Source organism: Saccostrea cucullata, unplaced genomic scaffold, assembly GCF_032062105.1.
Source record: "Saccostrea cucullata isolate Sc308-1 unplaced genomic scaffold, CSIRO_AGI_Scuc_v1 ctg9527, whole genome shotgun sequence".
Classification (NCBI taxonomy): Eukaryota; Metazoa; Mollusca; class Bivalvia; order Ostreida; family Ostreidae; genus Saccostrea; species Saccostrea cuccullata.
This window is the reverse complement of record NW_026924637.1, coordinates 1-24,664: the sequence shown is the minus strand read 5'-3', so window position 1 is coordinate 24,664 and position 24,664 is coordinate 1. Positions and strand designations below refer to the sequence as shown.

Sequence of the window (24,664 nt, the reverse complement as noted above, 5' to 3'; positions counted from 1 at the left end):
AATTAACTTGGGGGGGGAGGGGGGGGGGGGGGAGGAGGGGGACACAATTAAACATTATCAGTTAGAGGCACTATCAAGTTCAACAACCAAAAATTCCTTGAAATGAAAAATCGAAGGTCATCAGATGCTATTATTGATAGGGCTCGAGCACGAAGTAGCTTTTTTTCAAAAGTATTTCAAAATTAGAAGGGAGGGGGGGGCAGCTGTGTCCCTCCCTTAACCAATACAAATGGTATTCGGATCATTTCCTTGGCATTGAATAGAAAGTAAGATAAGCAAAGACAGGTAAAAATGCAGCACAACCATGCATTACATACACTGAGTTCAACATTACTCAGAATGTTGAAGTTATGTGTTAAACTTTAAGGATTTTATTGGGGGTGGAGTGTGAGTGTGTGTGGGGGGGAAGGGGGGGGGGGAGTGGGGGTTGTTGTTAACAGGTGTTAAACACTTACCAGTAAACATGATATTAAAAGTGCAACGATAAACCGTTTGATGGTATACCGCGGTTTATTTCTCCACGGTTCGGTTCACGATAAGTGAAACTGATATGGTTCGGTTCAATATGTCCGTAATTATCTGAATCATCTGTTTTGGTTCCTTGTTTACAATTTCAAAATGGCTTCTGCACGAAACATGAGGTCAATGAAACTGAAGAAACGGCAGTTATACTTGTTTCCGGTCTCATATTTAACGGGTCTAAGCATGTAATCACTTTCCTAGTGTTAGTGAAATAAACATTTGATAAAACTTTTTAATTTAAAGTATATAATGACAAACTTCCGACTTTTTAACTCACTATGTCACGTATCATGATAAGTATCGTATCGTGAACTGAATACCGTGATACGTACCGTATCACTGGGTAGGCGCATCGTTGCACCCCTACATGATATATATATCAGAGGTGAGTTGTTTTAGACTTACCCAGGATGTTGGAGGAAGGAGTGGCTGACTGATAGAGAGGCTGGGATCCAAACAGACCCTGTCCTGATTTATCTGTAACCAAATAAAACTAAAAATAACTATTACATCACACAGGTAACAGGAGGGGCTGACTGATAGAGAGGCTGGGATCCAAACAAACCCTGTCCTGATTTATCTGTAACTAAAAATAACTATTACATCACACAGGTAACCCCCCAATCTGTAACCAAATAAAACTAAAAATAACTATTTTCTGTAACGAAATAAAATCTCCACATCAGAAAACAATCTAAAAATAACTATTACATCATCACAGGTAACCCCCCCCCCCCCAAAAAAAATATTCTGTGTTTTCCCCTTTTGGTTTTTTTAATTTTTTTTTTCAGATACTGAAAGATTATTTTGATTTGAAGGTGGACACTTGACAAATAAAAAAAACCTTGAAGAGCTACATGATGAGACACAGGTGATCTGTAATCAATCAAGAAAACTGGTTGGATTGATATATTGGGTAACAAAGTGTAAAGGTTCTCACCATTGTTTGTTTTTGATTCGTCTTCTGAGTCACTAGCCGAGTTATCCGATTCGCTGGATGAGTCACTACTGCTGCTGATAAATCCAATCCAACCTAAACAGAGAAAATACTATTATAATACAGGGTATAACTGCTGCTGATAAATCCGATTCAACCTAAACAGAGAAAATACTACTATAATACATGTACAGGGTATAACTGCTGCTGATAAATCCAATCCAACCTAAACAGAAAACATACTACTATAATACAGGGTATAACTAGTAATAGTTACATGATGACACGAGATGATGCATACAAAATATCGTTGAGTTATTGCACGCGAGGAGGCGTTAGCCTCCGAGTTTGCAATAACGAAACGATATTTTGTATGCATCATAGAGGTGTGAATCATGTAACTGATTTATCCCATGACCCTTCATTTGACCTCTTCCCATATTAGGTATTTTCTTTGCATCAACTAATAAAGATTCTGAATCAGAACCATGTGATAGTCTCAACTGTATTGCATCCAAGTAACAGATTCCCATATTAGGTAATTTTGTTAATACTGTATAACGTGACCAATATTTGAGATCATCAATTTATTTTGGTCCATGACCCTTCATTTGACCTTTTCCCATATTTGGTATTGAATAAAGACTCTTAACAGAACCACGTGACAATCTTAACGCGAAGTGTTTTGGTATCCAAGTAACGAATTTCCAAATTTGGTAGTATTCTTAGTATTTACCTCGTGATCAATTTTTGAGATAATCAATTCATTTTGTTCTACGATTGACGAAGATGGCAGACGGAGTTCAGAATAACGAATTGGAATTAAACACCGTTTTTCAGCAATCCTATGACGATGACGATTTTCAGTTGAGCCAGGCTGTTCAGATGTACGAACTAAGCCAATCTGATTTAAATGACCAGGAATTTGGGAATTTTGATATTCAGAATTGGTGTTTAGAGGCGTTTCCAGAATTAAAACAGGAAACATTTACTGAACGGCCTGAAAGTACCACTACTAGATTCGGAAAACCCGTCTCCGCTACCGAGATAAGTGCACTTCAAAAAAACCAAGAGAGTAAAAACACCCGCCGCAATACTTCATGGGCAATTAAAGTCTTCAACGACTGGAAAATTCAGCGTAACCAACAGCAACCTGATTTTAAAATCATTCCAGAAATCCTCAAAAGTACGTACCAAGAACTTGCGTATTCTTTATCATGTTTTGTGATTGAAGCCAGGCGTGCAGATGGTTCCCCCTACCCCCCAAGAACTTTATATCAAATTTGTTTGGGGATTCTGCTGTACATGCGAGAGGAGGGGGTTCATGATATGAACTTTTTAGATGTTAAAGATGCCCGTTTCCATGACTTCAGGAAAACTCTTGACGCGCGAATGAAGGAGCTAGCATCCCAAGGAATAGGAGTGTCTATCAAGCAAGCGGATCCGTTAACGCCGGAACAAGATGACGTCCTGTGTGAGAAAAAATTACTGGGATCACATACTTCGAAAAGTTACATCAACACTGTATTTTATTACAACTGCAAACTTTTTGGACTCCGTGGACTAGATGAACACCGAAAATTAGAGGTATGTCAAATCAAATGTGGCGATTCTGATGGCAAGGCATACATTGAATTTTGTGGGCGCACATCAAAGAATTTCTACGGAGGATTACACCAGGAACATTCTTGCCAAGACGATACGCCACTACTCGGAATCCGGTACAATCCGCAGTTTGTTTGATGTTTATTCGTCCTACATTTCCCTGGTGGGGAAGGATCATTCTATAGACGACCACTCCCAGGACCCGAACCATGTTTTGGAATCCAACCTATAGGGGTCAACAAGTTGGGAACCATTATCAAGACCATGTGTGCCGAGGCAGGGTTCTTGGGGAACTTTTCAAATCACTCGGGGAAAAGGACCTGTGCAACGCACAGGCACTTGTTTCTGTAAAAAAAATTTGACCCATAGTATAATAATAACACAAGGTATCTAACTCCAATTTACACCGAGTACCCCCCTCCCTTAGAATCGCGCTCATTTACACTTTCAGAGGAAATGCACAGGTAAACTGTTTATACCTATGTCATCTACGATAATTTATCTACACAACCATATCTGGCTATGCTTGTCTTTATTTTCTTTTATCTCCGTAATCAGCGTCAAAACTCTACTCGCAGGGTGGAAAGTCGACTATACCATAGAATCGTATGTTATAGTATCGGACAGAGAGAAAAATTAAAGAATGCGTGGGTTTAAAAATTCAATTCCAGATTTGAAATATTGCATCGAATAAATAAAATTTTATTGTGTCTTATTTTCCATAATAACACTATGATGTTTTTCCGATGTAATTTAAGAAACAAATTTTAGCCAATCAAATTCGAGGTCTAATTCTTTGCCCGATACTATAATATACGATTCTATGGTATAGTCCGACTTTTCCACTCTGCGAGTAGAGTTTTGACGCTGTTTACGGAGATTAAAGAAAACAAGGAAAAGCAAGCCATATATGGTTGTGTAGATAAATTATCGTAGAAGACATAGGTATAAACAGTTTACCCGTACATTTCCTCAGAAAGTGTCAATGAGCGCGATTCTAAAGGAGGGGGGTACTCGGTGTAAATTGGAGTTAGATACCTTGTGTTATTATTATACTATGGGTCAAAAATTTATTACAGAAACAATTGCCTGTGGTGCAACGACATTATTTCAGTCCGGTAAGCATAGATTTAATCAAAGTGTCTAAAAAAAAGGAAATGATTAAAATATTTAATGTTTGATGACATAAAAGTTTGCTCGCTATATCGTGTACGTGACTCGAATTAATAATTTCAATATTTATTTACACTATAGGTTTTGAAGAGCAACAGATTATAGAGAGAACGGGCCACCGTAGTTCCGCAGTTAGAACCTACAAAGGCAATCGGAGCAACAACTCCTTGAAGTAAGTAGAGCACTGGAGCCGCCCCAAAAATCCATAAAACAATGTGACGACGAGAAGGAAAATGCCATTATTCCGAAACCGGAGCCAGCGGAGCATGACGGGAAGGAAAATTCTGCTATTCTACCTAAACACCCTCAACAGGATGTGCGAATTCCTATGGCCAGTATGGGAGATAAAGTTATCCGATTCGAAAATTGTTCCGTTTCGATGTCTTTTTTGTAAACCGTGATTTTTAAATTTCTGTGAAGGAGAGTGTCATTATTCCAAAACTGGAGGATGCCCGCCGGGGAGGAACATTCTACCTAAATAGCTTGCACAGGATGTGCGAATTTATATAGGAGAACGATATCCGCTTAGAAAATTGCTCTGTGTCAATTTATTTTTTGTCAGTATGTAAAGAATTTCTAACATTTGTGCTTTGATTTAAACTGTATTTTCTGCTTCAGAAGAGCGGGATATTGTCAATATTTTAGAAATGTCATAAGTTGTGTAAAAGTTGCAATGTTTTGTGCCTTTTTCTTGTTTTATTTAGTTCATTAAAATTTAGAAACGATTTTTTTCTCATTTGCATAGCTCCTCCTACATCCAGGGTCTAACAGTTGGATATCACTAGCTTTATATCACATATGTGATATTTAATATATCACCACACTAAAGGCACACTTATGTTGATATGAGATATACACCCTTGTGAAGATCAAAGGGAAATCTGTCGGTCATGGGATAACTGCTGATAAATCTACTATAATACAGTAAAGCATTTACATTTGCAAATGTTTGCCCTAAATGACACTATTTGAACAAGGCATTTTTACATATCAGTAAAACATGTTCGTCATGTGACCATAAATTGATTGCTTGGTCATAAGTGATCTACATAATTTCATTGTGACGTCATAAGTGATCGACATGTTAAAGTAGGTCTATACTCGCACTACGTCATTTAGGAATAGTAAAACCGGAACCGCACTTCCTTTTTCCGAGATGAGATTTTTTAACTATATTGGTTTGACTTTTACTTAGCGTTTTCAATATCCGGTAACGATTTTGCTCAAAGTCGGTCGTGTCAACAAACACATATTCTACAGTTTAAAGATAAATTGATTAAAAGAGAAGGCTGGGAACAACTTTCGGTTGACAGAAATAATTAGGTAATAAAACGATATTTCTGTGAATGATGCATGTTTTATATGCCGAGCCGAAAACAAGGACCCTATACATGCTACATCAGAACATGTATCAAACTATCGAGGCGACTATTGTCGGCGGCCAAGTTGAAGCTAGTAGTGATAATTCGGAAGAAAAGTAATGACTACGATTTGACTCAGAAAATTTATGGATTTTACTAATCAAACATTACAAAATTTACTTTGAATTATAATTATTGCATAAAACGCATACCCCCTCCCCCAACCTGCTTACCCACGAATCCCAATGCAAAATTACCTTTTGAATAAGTATTTGACAAAAGTTGATTCACTTGCAGCACACTTCGTTAATTTCTGTAGCAAAATCATCCAGTTTCTGAGAATCATTGAATTACTTTCATTTTCATCGTCTCCAATTTAAAGACAAGTGTGTGTTATTTATTTTTTTTTTTTTGAGTAAAATAAGATAAATTTTAGGGACATTTGGTTTTGGGTGTGTATAATTATTGTTTTAAACTATGTACTATGCCATGTGTAAAAAATCTAGGTGCATTTTTCGATCAACACCTTACTATGGAAAAACAGGTATCCTCGGTCGTCAAGTCATGCTATTTTCAAATAAGCAATATTGGACGAATACGGCGCTTTCTTAAAAAAGAAGCCTGCAAGACCATGGTGAATGCCGTTATCACAGCCAGGCTGGACTATGGGAACTGCCTTCTATATGGAGTGTCGTAGGCCTTACTAGACCGGATTCAAAAAGTCCAGAACACGGCAGCTCGTTTAGTTACAAGATCATCAAACGGGAGCATATTACACCTATCCTAGCTGATCTTCATTGGCTACCTGTTTCTTTTCGTCCACAATATAAAATCTTGACATATGTCTACCAATCCTTACACGGATTAGCTCCATCTGTATCAAAGATCTTATAATGGAATACAAGCCTACCAGATCACTGCGATCTGAGTCAACATCACGGTTAGTTGTTCCTAAGATCAGGACGAAGACATATGGTGAAAGTCGACTTGGTTGGGCAGCAGCATTTTTGTGGAACGACCTTCCTAATGATATAAAGCTGGATATTTTCAAAAGACAATTAAAGATGCATTTTTATAGGATAGCTTTTTAAATTTTAGGTGCTCAATTTTTAGCAGCAAATCATAAATCACAAATGATGTTCTTTTATTGAGTTTTATTGATGGTGTAATTGTATTTTGTATTTAATTTGTAGTATTTTAATGTTATAATTCGGAACATATATATGAGTATGGGTTAATATTTTATATAAGTTTTCATAGCTTTTAAATTATGTTTACTTGCGTTTTATTGTACAGCGCTTTAGAGTTAAATTATTAATATTTAGCGCTTTATAAATTCATATATTATTATTATTACAACCTTGTTAATACAAGTATACACTCAAACATAAACAGTATTACAGAAATATGTGGCAATATATTACTTCTGGAAGAAAGAAAATAGGGGGGTCCCTTTAGTGTAGAGCTCATACCACGAAAAGTAATGCGTCAACATATAATTTTTTTAAGCTTATTATTTTTCTTAAATATAATTTAGTAATAATAATGCAAATTTACGAAGTTTGAGTCCATAATTTTTTTTAAAATGACCGAGATTGTCCAGTGAAGCATATTTTCTCACATTAAATTTTAATACAATAGCCTAACAAAGTGCATCTATTTATAATAATTCATGCAAAACAATGATATTATATTGTTTACTAACATGTTTCTACTATATTTTGGGTATTAAAGTTGAATATTTAGACTTAAATTAATTTATATACAACAAAATCTAGGATAGGTGAAATTTCAGTATTTTACATTTCGGGGTATATACTCCGATAGGCTATAGCGGAAAAGTGAACATGTTGACATATAATTTTTCTTGTGTCTATCCATTGCTGGGATGTATGTCTATCTTACAAAAGCAGATTTTTAAAGATTAAGCCCATTTAGTGCCGAGTATAGAACTACCTTAAACGCATTAAAATTATACCGTTGAATTTTGAAAAAATGTAAATCTCTTACGGATTTAAAACTTCAGTGCCTTACTATTTTTAATAAATCAGTTATCCAAATATAAATAAAAGCATGAGAAGTAATAAGGTATCATTTTTTTAGTTTTATTGGGATGTAAAACGGGTTGGCACATGATCAAATCTCCCATAAAGCCCTTCGGGCTTTATGAGATTTGATCACGTGACCAACCTGTTTTACATCCAAATAAAATTCAAAAAATGATACCTTATTTCTCTTAAGTAAAACATTGTAATATTTGATGAAAACAAGTCTGTCTTACTCTGTTCCGGTTTCTGGGAGTCTTCCATTTTTGGGTCATCGTGTACGGGGGTGACGGTCGGGGACTCTACTTGGGGGGTCGGGGGACTGACGCTGATTGAAGACGAGGCCACTGCTTTCTGTTTGACTGGGGATCTCTTGTTGACATCCACAGGGGTCAAAGGTCGGCTGCTCTGGGATATTTTACTACTGCCTTCCATTCTGTTAAAACATAATATTATAAATGCATACTGTAAATTCTTTATTTTTTGCGAGTACTTATTACCGTGAATGCGCTCTTCAATGGCAAATCGCGAGAATTATAATTCATGAATGGCCAACTGATCAAGAGATCTTACATAAATTTCATCACTAAAAAAATACAATCAAGAAATTTTATTTCCCATGTGGTGCTTCTTGCAAAATTACATGACAGTTAATTTCACACGTATATTATGAATCTACAATATTATTTTTATTTTTTTAAAAATGACAAGAAATAGAGGCCTTTTCCTCTCTCTCTGTACTTGAAAGTTACAAACTGAACTTATTGAAAGAGATAAAATCAAAATAGTCAATTTACTTTATTTCTCCATCAATGTACTGGTTCATCATACAGTACAGGCAACGCGGATCCCGTATTAGACCGAGTCCCCTCCGCGGTGTATTAATCCTTTCCGCGTTACAACGTCACGGGTTTTGATCGCGGTGCTACCTGAGACCGTGTTTACACCGCGGCGGGGCCAGCTACCGTTATTCTTCAGCTAAGATGTTCTTACCTGTAAAGTATTGTCGATTTTTAATCGTGTCGAAATGAGGGGAGGGGAGGGGGATTACAAGCACATTGATATTATAGATTTATTCCATTACATGGATTCTTTAAAAATTCATTTTTTAAGTTTTATCAAATTGTTTATTAAAAAACATCTTTTTTTTTTTTTTTTTTTTGTACCAATATAGTCACTCAAAATTAATTAATTCTCAAACACGTCTGTTAACAGTAATACATGTACAGTATAGGATGAAATAAAGTCGAATAATTTATCGAATATATTAACTTAAAGTTTATTTTCAAAATCAATAATGCCACCCCAAATGATCTTCAAATTGCTAAAAAGGTATAATTAAAATTTAAAGAATGTTTAAAGAATGATATCGCTTCTCTTTATATGCACTGGTGTAATCCGGTGTTCACAATTAGCCCGTGCAGTTGCAGTTACATGTAGCTATGTGTTTATTTATCTGCGAGATTCTATCACAGTCATTTGGTTTCATTAAAAAAAAATACCTTTAATACTGTGTACATGTCTGTTATAAATAATACCATGAAAATGATAATAGTGATACATAATTACAATTAAATTTTAACAAAACACGCGTAAGTGAAGTAATACCGTTGTTCCATTATTATGCGCTACACTGTAAGACTATGAACTAAATATCGACGATTTTTATTTTTTATTTTTTTTGTGTGTGTGTGTTTTTTTTTTTTTGGGGGGGGGGGGGGGTTATTGTTAATAAAATAATCACAGGTCATTCTATTCAGAATTTCAATAATATCATAGCTAGTATTTGAATAAATTTCTATTTTCTGCTCTTTTCGAAAATTACTAAAATCATGTCAATGAACATAAACAAATTTCAGATTTCTCCGGTTCAAATAAAACACAAACACAAATATGGGCCCTTAAAATATTTGAACACACAACACAGAAATTAACTCATTTTAATCAGCAAATTGCCAAGCTTCAAGTTTTCAGATGTCTGTGTTACCGTTCGGTTTTCCTCAGGTAAGTTTGGTGTGGAGTGGAGCTTACTCGAAGCGGATGAGAAGCCCCGGGGAACGACGCCGTCTAGTGTACATACTACCTATATACACAGGATGTTACCTGAGTGTATTACCTGTATGCGTTTTCCTACGACATTATAAAACGAAGACGTTTTTTTTTTTTTCATGTGTAGCTCATGGATTGAAATGCATGAAATAAAGAATTCAATGTTTTTGTAGCAGACAGAATCCTTTTTAAATTTTTTTGTTTCAAATAAATATTTTCATTAAATCGACAATTTTAATATACTGTGTTTTTCTTAATCAAATTTTATAACAAAAATACATTTTTTTTACCACCAAAATCTGTCGTTGTAATCTGGCGACAAAAAGGGAATTAATTCAAATTACATGCCATGTACTTATGCTAAACGAAAGAAGAAAGTGGATCATAAACAAGTCTCTCGATAAATAACAATAAAACTTAGACAAAATCCACAAATGGTCAATAAACTGATAAATCAGCGGTAGTTTTATTCGCTAGACTTAAGAAATTGATATACTGATCAAAAAGGAGGAAAAACGATCATGCACGTGCCTTAATATTGTGATATTTTTCTTCTCTCTCTCTCTCTCTCTCTCTCTCTATACTAACTGGTACAGATATAAACAGACACGAAATAACATAGCAATGGATCATTATTTGATTTAATTAATATTAAATACTTCATTAATTTGTTTTAAAAGTTTGCTTTTTTTTTTCACTTTTATTCTTTTTACACACTCCGTTTAAAAAAAGCAACAATAATTTGACAGAAATTCCAAGGCTAATATGGCATCTGAAAATGATATCGATGAAATAATAATGAAAAATGAATCAAATGTGTTGTTGAATGGCTAGACAACGATGTGCACATCCAGCGAGCGTTACCCAAGGTATACTCTAAGACAGGTGTGAAACCCCCAGGGCATGTCGTTTCCTGCTCAGGCACTGCTAATCCCTATACACAGGAAATGATCGCGGCTAATACTTAATACACAAAGAAACAGAATTTGTCCAAGAAAACAAAAATATATGAATTTTTGCATTGAATATTTATTGATATAAACTATAATTTCGTCTGTGAATTTTATCATTACACCTACACATCCTATCTTATCTATTGAACACGAAAATCGAGAAATATTAAAATTAAAAAGAAAGACTGTCTCACATTGTTTTAAAAAGTAATACATGTTAAAATGAAGGTGAAAAACGATATTTTTTTCTTGATCTCTTGTATAAAATTCACGTGCTCAAAGTTAACTCTCGCCATCGAATGCTTTTCGGTCATTTGACAATTTGAGAAAAATGCCTGCACATTTATATAAAAGAGGGAAATAAATTAAAGAAAAGTTTTCTTAATTTGGGAACAGAACATAAACGATGAGAAATAAAGAAGAAAAGAACTATTTTCTTGATATCTTGGATAAAGAAAATTTTAGTTCACGTGCCCTCTACATGTAACTGCAAATGCTCGTCATCGAATGTTTTCCGGTAATTTGACACTATAAGAAAAAGCCTGTACATTTTACATACAATAACTCGAAATTAATTAATAAACAATATGAAGATGTACATTTTTTAAAAGATGTACATCTTTTTTTTCAAATGAATGCTGAAAATCGCTTATCGAAACTTAAACAGTCTGAGTTCAACATTTATTACAGTTTGCATATAATATGAAGATTTAAAAAAAAAACTAATTAAAATTTCTAGTATTTAATTTTGTTTCTTGATAGATTCTTAATAACACAAAATAATTAACCATTGCAAAGACGTAACAATTTAATAAAATTTTCTATTCAATTTCAAATATTGATATGTAATTTTAGAAACAAAAATAAACTTATTTTTTCTAAGTTTAAATTCTATTCATAGCAAAATTAATTAATAAACACACGGTTTTTTGTTTTGTTTGTTTGTTTGTTTGTTTTTTTTTTGTTACAGGGAAAATTCGCAAATTACAATTCGGGGAGATAACTCCCGTTTGTTTACGATACTAATTGTCAGTAATTGATCGATGATTTAACCGCGGCGGGGACAGGTAGGTGATGAATTTCCCGCGGAGGGAACGCAGTTTACCTGTCTACCTGGCCAAATACCGCGTTGTGATTATACCGCGGCGGGGACGCGGGAAATACGGGATCCGCGTTGCCTGTACTGTAGGTGCAGTTAAAAAAAATCATGTGCAGGGCGGGACAAATAGCTAGACAGAAGCAGGGCTTGTAGCACGTGGATTGGCGGAATCAAGAGCATGTAAATATAAGGAATAACTGTCAGATTTTTCCATTTCATGACAATGATTTATCGATTGGCTTGCGTGATAATTTTATGCCTTTGGCATTTATGCTAATTATCAAGCAAGCCAATGGATTGATAACATCATGAAATTGAAAAATAAGACGGTTATTCCTTAATGATTGTGGGACAAACCTGGTCTTTTTTAAGTTGACGGTGTTGGAGAGTCTCTCCAAAGTGAATGCCCCTGTCTGATGGTCTATAATTAGAACGCATTCTTTAGGACTCGGCCGCTTGTTGCCTTTGTACATGGTGTGTGATGTACCAGAACCCTACAAAGCGGAGATTAATTGTCCAAGTTTCATATATATATATATGAATTAGAAATGCTGATATGATACATGTATGTTGAACACTGATATCTTAAAGAGTGATATCTAGGACACTGATATCTCTTTATCTGATACTGTAGAAGTGGAAAACATTACGGTGTTTTTAATTTCACTATGTTCACGATTTTAGAATATTCCGTGAACTTTAAACCATCGTGATTATTATTTCACATCATTTCTACCTATACATAGTCATAGTACCAGAATGTTTTCAAACAATTCTCCGTGAAATTTAAACCACCGTGAAAGGTAACTATCCAACAAAACGTGAAATTTTAGACACGTGAAATTAAAGACGTCTACAGTACATAAAAGACTTAACTTAAAGACTGAAAAACTCAAATACTGATATCTTAAATATTAATAATGATATATGAGTGACTGATTTCACAAATGTATGGAAAAAAGTTCTTGTTTTTACTAAAAGTCAGCCTACATACATAGTTTTATCTAAATTAGTAAAATGTTTTAAATATAGAAGTGTCATCTTTACCTCGACTTATAGTCTATTTTATCCTGCAACTACCCCTTGCATTGACCAAATATTAAAGGTAACCTTATAAACCAAAGCTTTATCCAGTCACTGCCCTAATAAAGCCTCGTGCATTGTGACGTCATGTTCATTGCAATGTTTACGCCACGGCGTCATAGTTTCAACTGCAGAGATGTGCCTAAATCATTCGGAAAAAGCTTGTTTTGGACGTTCAAATGTAAAATTTTGTTGCAGGATAAACAAAATACATGGTTACTGTCTTGAAATATAAGCAATATTTGGGCTCAGGTTGAAAACGTAAAAGGGCTCGGCAAGCCTCACCCTCTATCACCATGATAACATTTTCTTACCCTCACCCAAATATCGCTTATATTTCAAAACAGTACCATGTATTTTATATTTATATATATATATATATAGAAGTGATATGTTTATCTCGATGTACAGTCTATATATGGAAGTGGCATTTTTTTTCTTGACGTAGTGTATATATAATATAATAAAAGTAACATATATATATTGACATAGTCTATATATAGAAGTGACATCTTTACCTCAACGTAGTCTATATTTAGAAGTGTCATCTTTACCTCGACGTAGTCTATATTTAGAAGTGTCATCTTTACCTCGACGTAGTCTATAAATAGAAGTGTATTGTTTACCTCGACTTAGTCTTTAAAGAGAAGTGTAATGGTTACCTCGACGTGGGGAAGTCCCACTGTCACCTGGTGCCCCTCCCCAACATCCACCAGTCCTTGTTGTGACGTGTCAACCGATGCTGGCATGAAATCATCTGAAAAACACCCAATAAATTACTTTAAAATGTATTGACCGACACTGACATGAAATCATCTGAAAAACACGTAATAAATCAGTAAAAAATGTATCGACCGATGCTGGCATGAAATCATCTGAAAAACACGTAATAAATCAGTTAAAATGTATTGACCGACGATGGCATGAAATCATCTGTAAAATGTGTCAATTAAAAGAAACTTTTGTTGTACAAAGTAATGACTAATGTACTATCTTTTTACCCAGAGTTTGTCTGCTATTATTCTCATTCACCCTGCACCCTGTTGGCTATTTACGTTGCCCCCCCCCCCCCCCTTGAATTTGTGCAAAACTTACACAAGTGTGGATAACTACCAAAGACTTTGGTAGAATTTTTAATCTTCGACCTACTCAAATCTGTTCAGCCTACCACCACAGGAGTTGAGAGTTTTAGTGTTTTCCCTAAGAACTGACTACCAGCCAAATTTACCGCTTCAATTGACAAAAATGCCACTTTGAAATAACAATTTGTTGTAAGGTCCACAGAGATTTTGTTTATAAACCTCATACCCTACACTTTTACAACTGATCTCTAACCCTTTACTTTGAAAAAAAAAAAAAACAGGTCCAACACAATACCCCAATAAAGGTATATAGCTGTATAAAGCTATATAGCTTTATCAAGGTATTTAAAATACCTTGATCAAGGTATTCTATGCAAAGAAAATTCAAAAAAATTCTTTAGTTTAAAAATTAAATACTGAAAGTCGAGTTCTGAGTTTTTGTCAGTGTGTCTATTCGTGCATGAAAAACACTGGTATCTAAAAGAAAGCATAAAATAACGTCTCCTCACACGAGACAATTTTATAATGATTTGTTTGTGTTTAAGTATTTTACATGCATGTGTGAATTTACTGACAACAACTCAGAACTAGACTTTAAGTATTTAGTTTTTAAAGAATTTTTTTGAATTTTCATCACATAAAATACCTTGATCAAGGTATTTTAAATACCTTCAGTTGATAAAGCTTTATCAAGCTATTTAAGAAATAAGGTATAATTTTTAAACATCTATCGGGATATAAATACGGGTTGGTCACGAGATTAAATTTATGATGAATTTAATCTCATACCAACCCGTATTTATAGCCTAATAGACAGTCAGGGGTGGTACTGAAATCAGTCACTTTTGAAAATGATGGATAATGGTCATTTCTTCTAAGTATATAATGTACACAATTTTCTGATTTTTGTAAATATGACGTCTTTTCATCATATTTCCATTCTCAAGTCAATTTTCCCATCCCATTTACTACAGTAATTAGATATAGTACACTATCCTGCCATAGACCCTTGTGTAGAGAAACATCTTGACAAGTAATTGAAACCAAAATAATTTAGTGCGCCCCGTAAAACTAATGAGATAATTAAGTGCGCCCAGACCTAACAATTTGATAAAAAATGATGAAAAACAGTCATTTTTAATATCAGAGATAACTCTATTTCTAAAATAAATTTCAAAATAGAAATGACTGTTTTTCATCATTTTACTAAAAAATGATGAATTTCCATCATTATTAAAAATCAATTTAATGACTGAAAATCATCATTTTTAAAAATGATGGATTTCAATCACACCCCTGACTGATAGATGTTTTAAAATGATACCTTATTACTTATATTTACATTTGGGACTTATTCATACTTTATATTTGTCTGATTATGACTTTTAACATGTGAAATGCATTATTTTTCAAACCCAGCGGCAAGTATTGTAATCCACTGATCGCGCGTCGACCCTTTATGACGTCACTGAGAAATTACGTCAAACGATTATCCAAACGCACATCTATGACCTCTTGACCCCATACCTGTATTTATACAGTTATAGATATGCTTCCTTTCAGTAATGTTATATAAAGGAAAACATTTGCAAATGTAAATATATAGCTTTATCGAGGTATTGTGCTGAACCTGATAAAAGGAAAACACTGAGTTTTAGCAATAAACCAATGTAAACATAAACATTTCGCTCACAAAACTCAAAGGTTATGTCTTTGTTGGTTTATTGATAAAACTGCCGACTCCTGTGCTACCACTTACGTAAATTTTATCTTACATTTTCAAAGTTCTCACAAAAAATATAGTATCTCAGCATGAACAGATACTGAGAAAGACTACTCACAGCGGAAAGAGTGGAAGGCAACTCGAGATTTAGGATCAAAACTTGAACCTAACTTAAGTTCATGGACTTTGCTATCGACTGGAAGTATCTTCTCTGTCATTTCAAAGATAAACAACTGTCCACTGTGTAGATAAAACTGAAATAAACACGAAAACAGACCAACATCTGCTACATTTCGATCAAGGTTCACAATTTTTTCAATACCGTTCAGTATATTTGGAATACCGCGCCCGATCAAATTTTACAAAATTTTTGTCTTTTAGGCACAGGGGTTTGTCACGAAATATTTATCTTCTTTTAATATAGTTACCCCTACTATAAAGATAGACAAGGGAGGAATCTAAAAATAGGAAATTCGCTACCACAAAGGAGTATATATGGTAAGAGCCAATTTCGGCCCCCTAAAAATCAACATTTTAGAATGACATTCAGATATGTTTAATTGATATTTATTTTGAAGAAGAGATTATATTAGAACTATTTCTTATATATTTTTCACATTTATATGCACTCTCTAGCTGTAAATGACATGAGAAATGATGCTATTTTTGCTATCAAACAAAAAAGCCCAAAAATATGCCTTTTTCTTGATGTTTTTTCTTATGGGAAACATAGAGCGCAGTGTAGAACATGAATAATTTTTCTGTCACTTATCAGTATTGGATAGCTACATCTTTGGTAAAAATATAAATCTTGTTCTAGGCTGCGCTCTATATTTTCTGGAAGAAAAACTGCTTGAAAATAAGCAGTTTTATACAAAAAATGCTAAAATGGCGGGTAAACTTGATTTTTATGATGTCATACTTCTAAAATAACGGCGTTTTGATCAAAATGAAAATGACCAATAAAGGTCGCATATATAGCTGTACAAGTTAAAGCTATATATAAAGTAAAATTAAGATACTCATTTTAAGGGGCCAATTCAGACACTTACCATATATCGCTCTTTTTACCGGACTTTCTATCTAGTTTCTGGGTAACTTGCGCTGCCAACCAAGTATTTTTATAGTAGGGGTACCTGTAACTATATTAAAAGAAGATAAATATTTCGTGACAAGCCCCTGTGTTTTAGGAACTTTTGCAAAGGATCTTAAGGAAAAATATTTGGAAATGTAAACAGATGTAAATGGTGTAGGAAACATACATGAATTAATGGTTGCCAGCTACTGGAAAAATATCTAGTTTTATTAAGACCTGAATACAGAAAGCCAATTTGCAGATTACGTGTATCAGCACACAGGCTATTCATAGAATTGGGCAGATATAATAACACACCCAGATCAGAAAGAATATGTAAAAATTGTATGCTTAATCAAATTGAAGATGAAAAACATTTCCTTATTCACTGTAGCAAATTTACAAAGGAAAGAGAGGAGCTATTTAACCTGATCTCATCTAAAGTAAAACATTTTACAGAATTGCCCGATAAACAAAAATTATTCTGGATTCTAAATTGTGAAGAATTAGATATACTAAATTCTCTTGGAAATTTTTTACAAAAAGCATTACCATAAGTTTTAGGAATATGACTTAATAATGTATGCATAGATGAATGATGTACTGTATTAGTGTATATATACCTATAAAACAATTCTTATGTACTATACATATAAAATTTTTTGGGTATTCCCCTACTTGTATATGTCTTTCCTATCAATCAAGCAACCCTTTCCCTCATATGTATATGTATATTGTATTGCATGTGTATGATAATTATATACATTTTAACAATGTACTTTCTTTTTGCCCCACGAGGGCCCTTAATTGGTCAATAAATTGAATTGAATATAGAGCAGGCAGGTAAATTTAAGACACCCCCCCCCCCCTCACAAGACTATTGCATACATATGTAGACATGCATGGTAGTTTTCAATTGCGAATTTTCCGACCTTTTCCGACTAGCCGGCGGAAAAACAACCTCCGCTACAGGCAAGTAGCAAAGGGGGGACAGGGGGCTACCCCCCACTTTTTCCCAACATTACAAGGGAATGTTCATTAGTGGAGGATCCAGAATTTTAAGTGGGGGAGGGTGTTTGAGGCCTAAATTAAAGGGCCGAAGGGGTAGCATTGAAGGGAGTGTCCCCCTCCCATAAGTGGGGTTTCGGGGCCTCACCCGAGAAATTTTTTTAAATAGTTCAAAATAGTGCCTTTTCCAGCATTTTTGGGATACTTTTTTTTTAGTTTTTTTTAAGACCATTCATAACAAATTAAGAGTTTGGAAAAAAGAAATGTTTCAATTTAACTTAACTTTAACACAAGACTTTAGACTTTGCTTTTTTTTAAAAATGCTTTATATCTGATTTTAGGAATACAAGCAGTTGACTTCAAGATGTCTTCAGTTTATATGCACCCTCAATATTAATTTAATCGTATGTCAAGTTGACTTTCAAGATACAACTGATGTGTTTTTCAATTTACTTGAGTATACTGTCAATATGATTTGGAATGTAAAACACATGTTTTTATTATTATTGGGGGGAGGGCAGGGGACTTCTTAACTTCTTATTCTTCATATCTATATGACTTTTCATACCAACTTACATTAAATATAAGTGTACAAATTCGAAAAGGGTACGAAAAAAAGAGGGGGGAAATCTTATAATTAGTATGGTAAAATGAATGATAGAAGATATTACTAGACTGAATTTTAAATATTTTGTTTTTAATACTCCTTCTTCCTATTTACTACTAGTAGTTCCTCGCCTTCAGGGATGAGGCAAAATTTATCACAATAATTGGACTGGTACAAACAGGCATGGGTCAATGAGATTTTTCATCAAAGAAAACCATGGGACAAAAACATTTTAGCATTAAGTACCCGTGGGACACAAACTATTTTTTTCAATGAGTTACAGTACTTAGAATGGCAAGACAAATCTTCAAATTAATGGACAGTAGAACAAAGTATGAAAATGAACAAACAAACCGGCAAACAAAAAATCAACGATATTTGAAATATCTTCATATGTAATCTGAAAGACTCTTAGTTTTGTTCCAATTATTTCACTAACACTAAGATGTAACCATGGGACAGTACTAATAACTTTATTTTAAGTCTTAAGGTATAGGACAGAACTTTTTTTTTAAATACGAATGCCATGAGACACGTACTTTTTTTTTTAAATGAGAATTTTGTTTTGTACTGGTCCCATCATTGTGATAAATATTGCCTGGTCCCTTACAATTTAAAAATTCCTAAACATATTTATCCACCAAATTTTGTTATTATTAGAACTACAATGTACATGTATTAAGCAAACTAACTCTCAATTCCGGCCCATATTTTCCATCCATTTATAATTCAGTTCACTATAATTCAATACATGTGAATGGAGATTTGCTGTTTCAATGCAAAGAAAATTTTATCAATTGAAATCAGACTGAAAACATCACCAGATTTTCAAAAACTCACGAAAATGGATAAATGACTCTTAAGTCTCCCCGTTAATATTCAACATATGCCATTGATATTCATAAAGTCATAAAGTACATTTTTATTTGTTATCTCATTTGAAATTGGTGAAATGACTATATTTTCTGTTTTTAATCTTTATCCCCCCCCCCCAACTTGCTTTGAAAAGAATATATAACAAGAGGCCCATGGGCCACATCGCTCACCCAAGCATTGTGGCTAGGAAAAAATAGAAATTGGTTTACAATACTATTGAAAAGTTTAAATCCAAAAGTTTGGCCCCGCCCTACCCCTGGGGGTCATGATTTGAACAAACTTGAATCTACACTACCTGAGGGTACATCCATATAAATATGAGCAATTATGGCTTTGCTATTCTTGAGAAGAAGATTTTTGAAGAGTTTTCCTATATATTTCTATATAAAACTTTGGTCGGTCATTGTGGCCCCGCCCTACCCCTGGTGGTCATGATTTGAACAAACTTGAATCTACACTACCTGAGGATGTTTCATCATAAGTTTCATCTACCTGGCACAGTTATTCTTAAGAAGAAGATTTTTAAAACATACTTAGTCTACCAAATTTTCACTAATTCTCAATTATCTCCCCTTGAATGAGGGCGTGGCCCTTTATTTGGACAAACTTGAATCCCTTATATCCAAGGATGCTTTGTGGCAAGTTTGGTTGAAATTGGTCCAGCGGTTCTTGAGAAGAAGTCGAAAATGTGAAAAGTTTACAGACGGACGCCGGACAAAATGTGATCAGAAAAGCTCACTCGAGTCTTCGGCTCAGGTGAGCTAATAACTGGAAGAAAAAATGTGGTTTCACAGGAGATGTTTTGAAAGTAAATTTACATTTTCCGTTAATTTCCAGAGTGATTTTATTTTCAAATGAAAGATTCATATCCCTTTGTGTTATGTTTTACATGCACAGATCTAGGGGGAGGGGGTGGGGGTTACGGACCACCCCTTTCGAAATTGTTCAGTCATACCGGGGATAGATTAATATACAAACTAAACCAATTAAACGTGACCTAGGACTCCCTCCCCCTTAGAAAATGCAGACCCGTGCTCAGTTGGTCCGAAGTCATAGATATGAAGATATGAATCAGAAAATGTCAAACCCAACCCCCTCCAGCGAAATAATTTTTTTAACCTATAAAAAAAGGAGTTTACGGGTTTTTTCTTGTCGTTTTTTTCTTGTCAAGAATTTTTATGGATAAGTTTTTTTTTCTGAGGCAGACCTCGCCTCCTGAAAAAAATGAACGGATCCGCGCCTGTGTTTTGGGTTTTTTTTGTTGTTTTGTTTTTTTTTTTTTTTGGATAAATCACATAAATATGAAAATTCATTCAAACATGTGTAGCAGTTGGCAGAAAGCAGCTGATAGTTGGCAGTAAGCAGTGAGCAGTTGGCAGTAAGCAATGAGCAGTTGGCAGTAGGAATTCATAAGTAAAAAAAAAAAACACATACAGCATGCATGCATTTTATCAGCAAAAGAATATTACTGAGCAGCACTGTATAACGTAACAATGCAGTTTTCTGACGTTGAGGCCTGAGTACATTTTGTGACTTCACTAGTACCCTGATCTGTACCTGTATATTGCGTTATTTCCTGTTACGTAGAACTTTGTATATAGTTCACAGTTGTACAGAACAATGGATTCGACTTAAGAGTCTTATCAATGCAACAAAATTATAAAAGAACACTTGTAAAAAAAAAACAATGGGGAGGGGGGGAGCCAACCCTCCCCCTGAATCCGGCTGGTTGGCCCTCCCAACTTAATCCTTGTGATATACCGGTAAGTAAAATTTAGTATAAGAAATTGGTGCTGAAAAAAAGTTGGCATTGAAAGAAGTTGGCTTTTACACCCTCCCACCCCCGACTAAATAGGATTTTCGATTATGGGCAACTTTCCTTTTTTTCGCTTATCTACTTTTTCAGTTAGTAATTTTTTCTCTCCCCCCCCCCCCAATTTAAAAAAACGATGCTACGTGGCTGTAACACATGTCGGATGTCGGTTATTCTATGATCGAAACACACGGAGAAAGGTACAATATTCAAGATCAAAAGGTCCACTAAACAATACAAAACAGGAGCAGTTGAGCCGACACGGACCACCAAAACATCGGAGGTGGGATCAGGTGCCACTGGAGGAGTGAGCATCCCCTGCTGACCGGTCACACTCACCGTTTGCTCTTTGTCATGATTGAGAAATAATGGAAAAAATCTTCTTTTTGGGGGGGGGGGAGTTTAGCCCCTTTCAATTAGCCACCCAAGTTTCAATTTGCTTCCGACGCATTATGGTTATAAATTTGCTAGTACTGGACAATTAATTAATAAGATGTAGTTCAAATACAATAAAAGCTGCAACGTTAATATGCTCCCATCTCATCAATACATTTCATTTCAGTTTTTTTCTTTTCTTTATTTCTGAATACAGAATTTTGTCGGCCTATTCAGAGGGCATATATACGTACAGTATATATATGTAAAAAAAGAAAAAGAAAAAAAATCAGTCATTTTTACACCTCAGTAAAATAATACATGTATATATATTTATAAACCAAGACCCAAGTACCTGTGATACTCCCCACGGCACCCCGTCCAAGAACCAATATTTCAGTGGCGGATTTAGAGGGGCCCAAGGGCGCTCCTTTTTTCTGTCCATAATATGTACATAAGCTTTCATAAATCATTTTTTTTGGGGGGGGGGATGTGGCCTCTACCCCGACCTTAAACTAGTTTGACTCCCTTTTCAAGATTCCTAGATTTATCATTAACAAATGCATATTTTATATATACATTGTATACTTCACGGAAAAAGAAATAATCTCGAGTATCTGATGTATATATATCTAATATCCATATTGGCCATAACATTTATTTATGACAATTTAAAAAAAAAGTTCACACTACAATAAACTACTGAAGAACAATATTGCTGATATATATTGCAATGAAAGTAAGTTTGGGGTTTATTATTTCTTATTCCGCTCTTTTAAATATCATAGACACGAACATTTCCAGTGATGTGTAAATACATATCGGGATCGAAATACCAAAAAAAAAAAATACTGTCATCCAAAGATCAAGTCCAAAACGCAGACGTTGAAAAGGGCGAAACGAGTATATTATAAGTCACTGTAGAAAGCAGTATTCTTGGGAGGAACACGTGTGAAATAATTGGTAATCAAAGTAAGGTCATATCTCCTTGACATAACCTGAGTTTTGGTTTGTTTAGGATAGATTGTGTGTAAGTTGTTAACAAGGAAGTGAATAATCCATAGGGTTTGTCTTCCGCATTATTGAATGTAAAATCACAGGGAATTTCCACCCAACGGCTCTTGCCATCGGAAATTTAACTACATTTTACAACTTTTTCGGAAATTTTAAAGCAAGAAGTCTTTCAAGAAATCAGCAATTATGCTGCATAAAATTGAATTTTACTTTATCATTCAGATTGAGAACTAATATGTTTTACGGCGTGAACGTTGGGGCAAGCGCAGTTATGACCATCAAAAACAGTTGAAAACTTGAAAAGCTACTTCAAACATCAAGCTGCACGAGACATCTTGACTATCTGTGATGTCACGGAGCTCGTCGGAGCTTACGGAGACAGCCAAGCGTCTGGTTGAAACTATAGATCTAGTGCACTTTTGGTCGAAAAACATTGAAGAGTTATTTATTGTTTCTTTGAAATATTTCTACAAACTGAAAGCCTTTTATGCTTTACGTAATTGATTATTTATTTATTCGCGCAAAGGACATTGGGTAGTAAAAGAATTCTGGGAATGTTTCACAACAAAATTTGCCTGACGTATTTACAGATTTCATTCCGAATTTCCTGTTCTTACACGTTAGTCTATTGAGCTCGCTTCAAAATCTTGAATCTTCTTTAAATACACCTAAAATGTTGTTGAAATAAAAATTCTGACACTCATAGTCAAGAAAAACCACTTTAAAAAAAGACGAACTACAGTTAATCTCAGCAAGACGGCGTAAGGACTAAAATTAGGTCTGGTGTCCCTCGACATGTCAGATCAATGTCATACAATGTGATTAGGGCTTTTTTGCCCCGACCTCGACTGCTTGTTTCAATCAATACGGGCTGAAATGAAGTAGCTTTTCACTTCAACTTTTTCTTTCAAACTTTCCTCTCTTACTTTTAAAAGGTTTAAATCCAACATAATATAAAGTTGTTGATTTTTCATAGAAATATTCCATTCATTTAAGCCTCCACTGCTGATAAGTTCCGCAATAATCTGCTTCAAATATTTCGTACTATAGTTCATTCCTATATGAAATACAGTATAACTCGGTTATAACAAAGTCACTGTGACCTTTGAAATTACTTCGCTATCTCTGTAATTCATTATATCCATGTAAGGAATTTGTAAAATTTATATAGATGGAGATCAAAGACGACTTCACTATATCTGTGAAATTCGCAATATCCGTGCTCGTACTAAATTATTTTTACTTAAGTAGTAGAATGAAGTATTCGAAGCAGCTATTGCAAAACTCTTCAGCATTGAAGGTTTAAATGAATGGGATATTTTCATGAAAAATCAACAAGTTTATATTTTGTTAGCATGTAAACCCTTTGGGGGAGGGGGAGGGTCACATAAAGACGTCAGTGTTATACTTCAGAATGCATGTAAAATGTCTTTTTAAAAATCTATAAAAAAAAAAAGAAACATCCCTGGGCAGTGTAAATGAAAGCTTGTTTAAATCATGATGCTCCAGGGGTGGGATGAAGCAACAACAGTGGATATAAGTTACACGTAAGAATATAGGAAATGCCTTATTTTCTCAAGAACAACAAAGCCATGATTAGTCATATTAATATAGAAGCATCCTCAAGTGGTGTAGATTTCATTATTTGTTCGTCATGACCCATGGGGGTATGATGACAGTAGATAAATATATAGGGAGAAAATCCATTAAAGCCATGATTAGTTAGTTCACTAGCATGATATATATCTACATCAATAAACATACCCCAAGAAAACCTTGTGTGAATTTTTGGACCTATCATAGAGTTTCATAAGCTAAATGGTTCATTATTTATATATAGGTTAATTGTCTCAATTATTTTGACAGATTTCCCAGAATCCTACCATCCAATTGTCTAGAAGAGGAAAGAATCATCTCCTTACAGGTTTTTTTTTTTCAATCTCTCACAAGGGTACATGTATATTGATTGACCCATATTTAAGAATTAATTTACATTGTAATTGTATTTATATGCCTAGGTATATACTTCAAGTCATGTATACATGTATGTATGAACATATCTTTTTTATTTGAATTTTAACACTTCTGGTGTATTACAAGCTCAAGGACTCGTTATTTATATATACATAGGTTACATGTAATAGTCTTAATTTATTTTGACAGATTCCCCAGTGTGTAATATCCAACCATTGTCAGGGAAAGGGAAGCATCATGACATCTCCTTACAGGTTTTTAAATCTCTTTTACCTAGAGGATATTCAAAG

General features: G+C 34.4%; 1 protein-coding gene and 1 long non-coding RNA gene across 5 annotated transcripts; one reads left to right on the top strand and one right to left on the bottom strand.

Moving 5' to 3' along the window:
• Window positions 1–1,005: 1,005 nt before the first annotated feature.
• Window positions 1,006–15,968, bottom strand: LOC134266914 (ELL-associated factor 1-like). Of its 3 annotated transcripts, none has more exons than XM_062749118.1 (6): window positions 15,751–15,968; window positions 13,490–13,584; window positions 12,102–12,238; window positions 7,880–8,079; window positions 1,463–1,555; window positions 1,006–1,108 (listed from the first exon to the last, which is right to left on the bottom strand). In XM_062749118.1, exons 1-6 carry the CDS (start codon window positions 15,848–15,850, stop codon window positions 1,029–1,031), a joined length of 705 nt encoding a protein of 234 aa, XP_062605102.1. In that variant the 5' UTR covers window positions 15,851–15,968; the 3' UTR covers window positions 1,006–1,028. The 3 variants fall into 3 exon arrangements, with proteins under 3 accessions (XP_062605102.1, XP_062605103.1, XP_062605104.1); XM_062749119.1 differs by having other exon boundaries at window positions 1,006–1,102; XM_062749120.1 differs by having other exon boundaries at window positions 1,093–1,118.
• Window positions 15,969–22,236: 6,268 nt separating this feature from the next.
• On the top strand, window positions 22,237–24,613 carry LOC134266913 (uncharacterized). 2 transcript variants are annotated; one of them, XR_009992066.1, is made up of 3 exons: window positions 22,237–22,349; window positions 24,267–24,324; window positions 24,564–24,613. It is a non-coding gene; the product is annotated as an uncharacterized LOC134266913 (long non-coding RNA). The 2 variants fall into 2 exon arrangements; XR_009992067.1 differs by having other exon boundaries at window positions 22,237–22,358.
• Window positions 24,614–24,664: the final 51 nt, after the last annotated feature.

Coding starts and splice junctions, on each gene's coding strand:
- LOC134266914 (XM_062749118.1), bottom strand. CDS start 15,850: ATGACAGAGAAGATACTTCCAGTCGATAGCAAAGTCCATGAACTTAAG. Junction 12,239..13,489: donor TGGGACTTCCCCACGTCGAG/GTAACCATTACA, acceptor TCCGCTTTGTAG/GGTTCTGGTACATCACACAC. Junction 8,080..12,101: donor GTCAACTTAAAAAAGACCAG/GTTTGTCCCACA, acceptor ATGTTTTAACAG/AATGGAAGGCAGTAGTAAAA.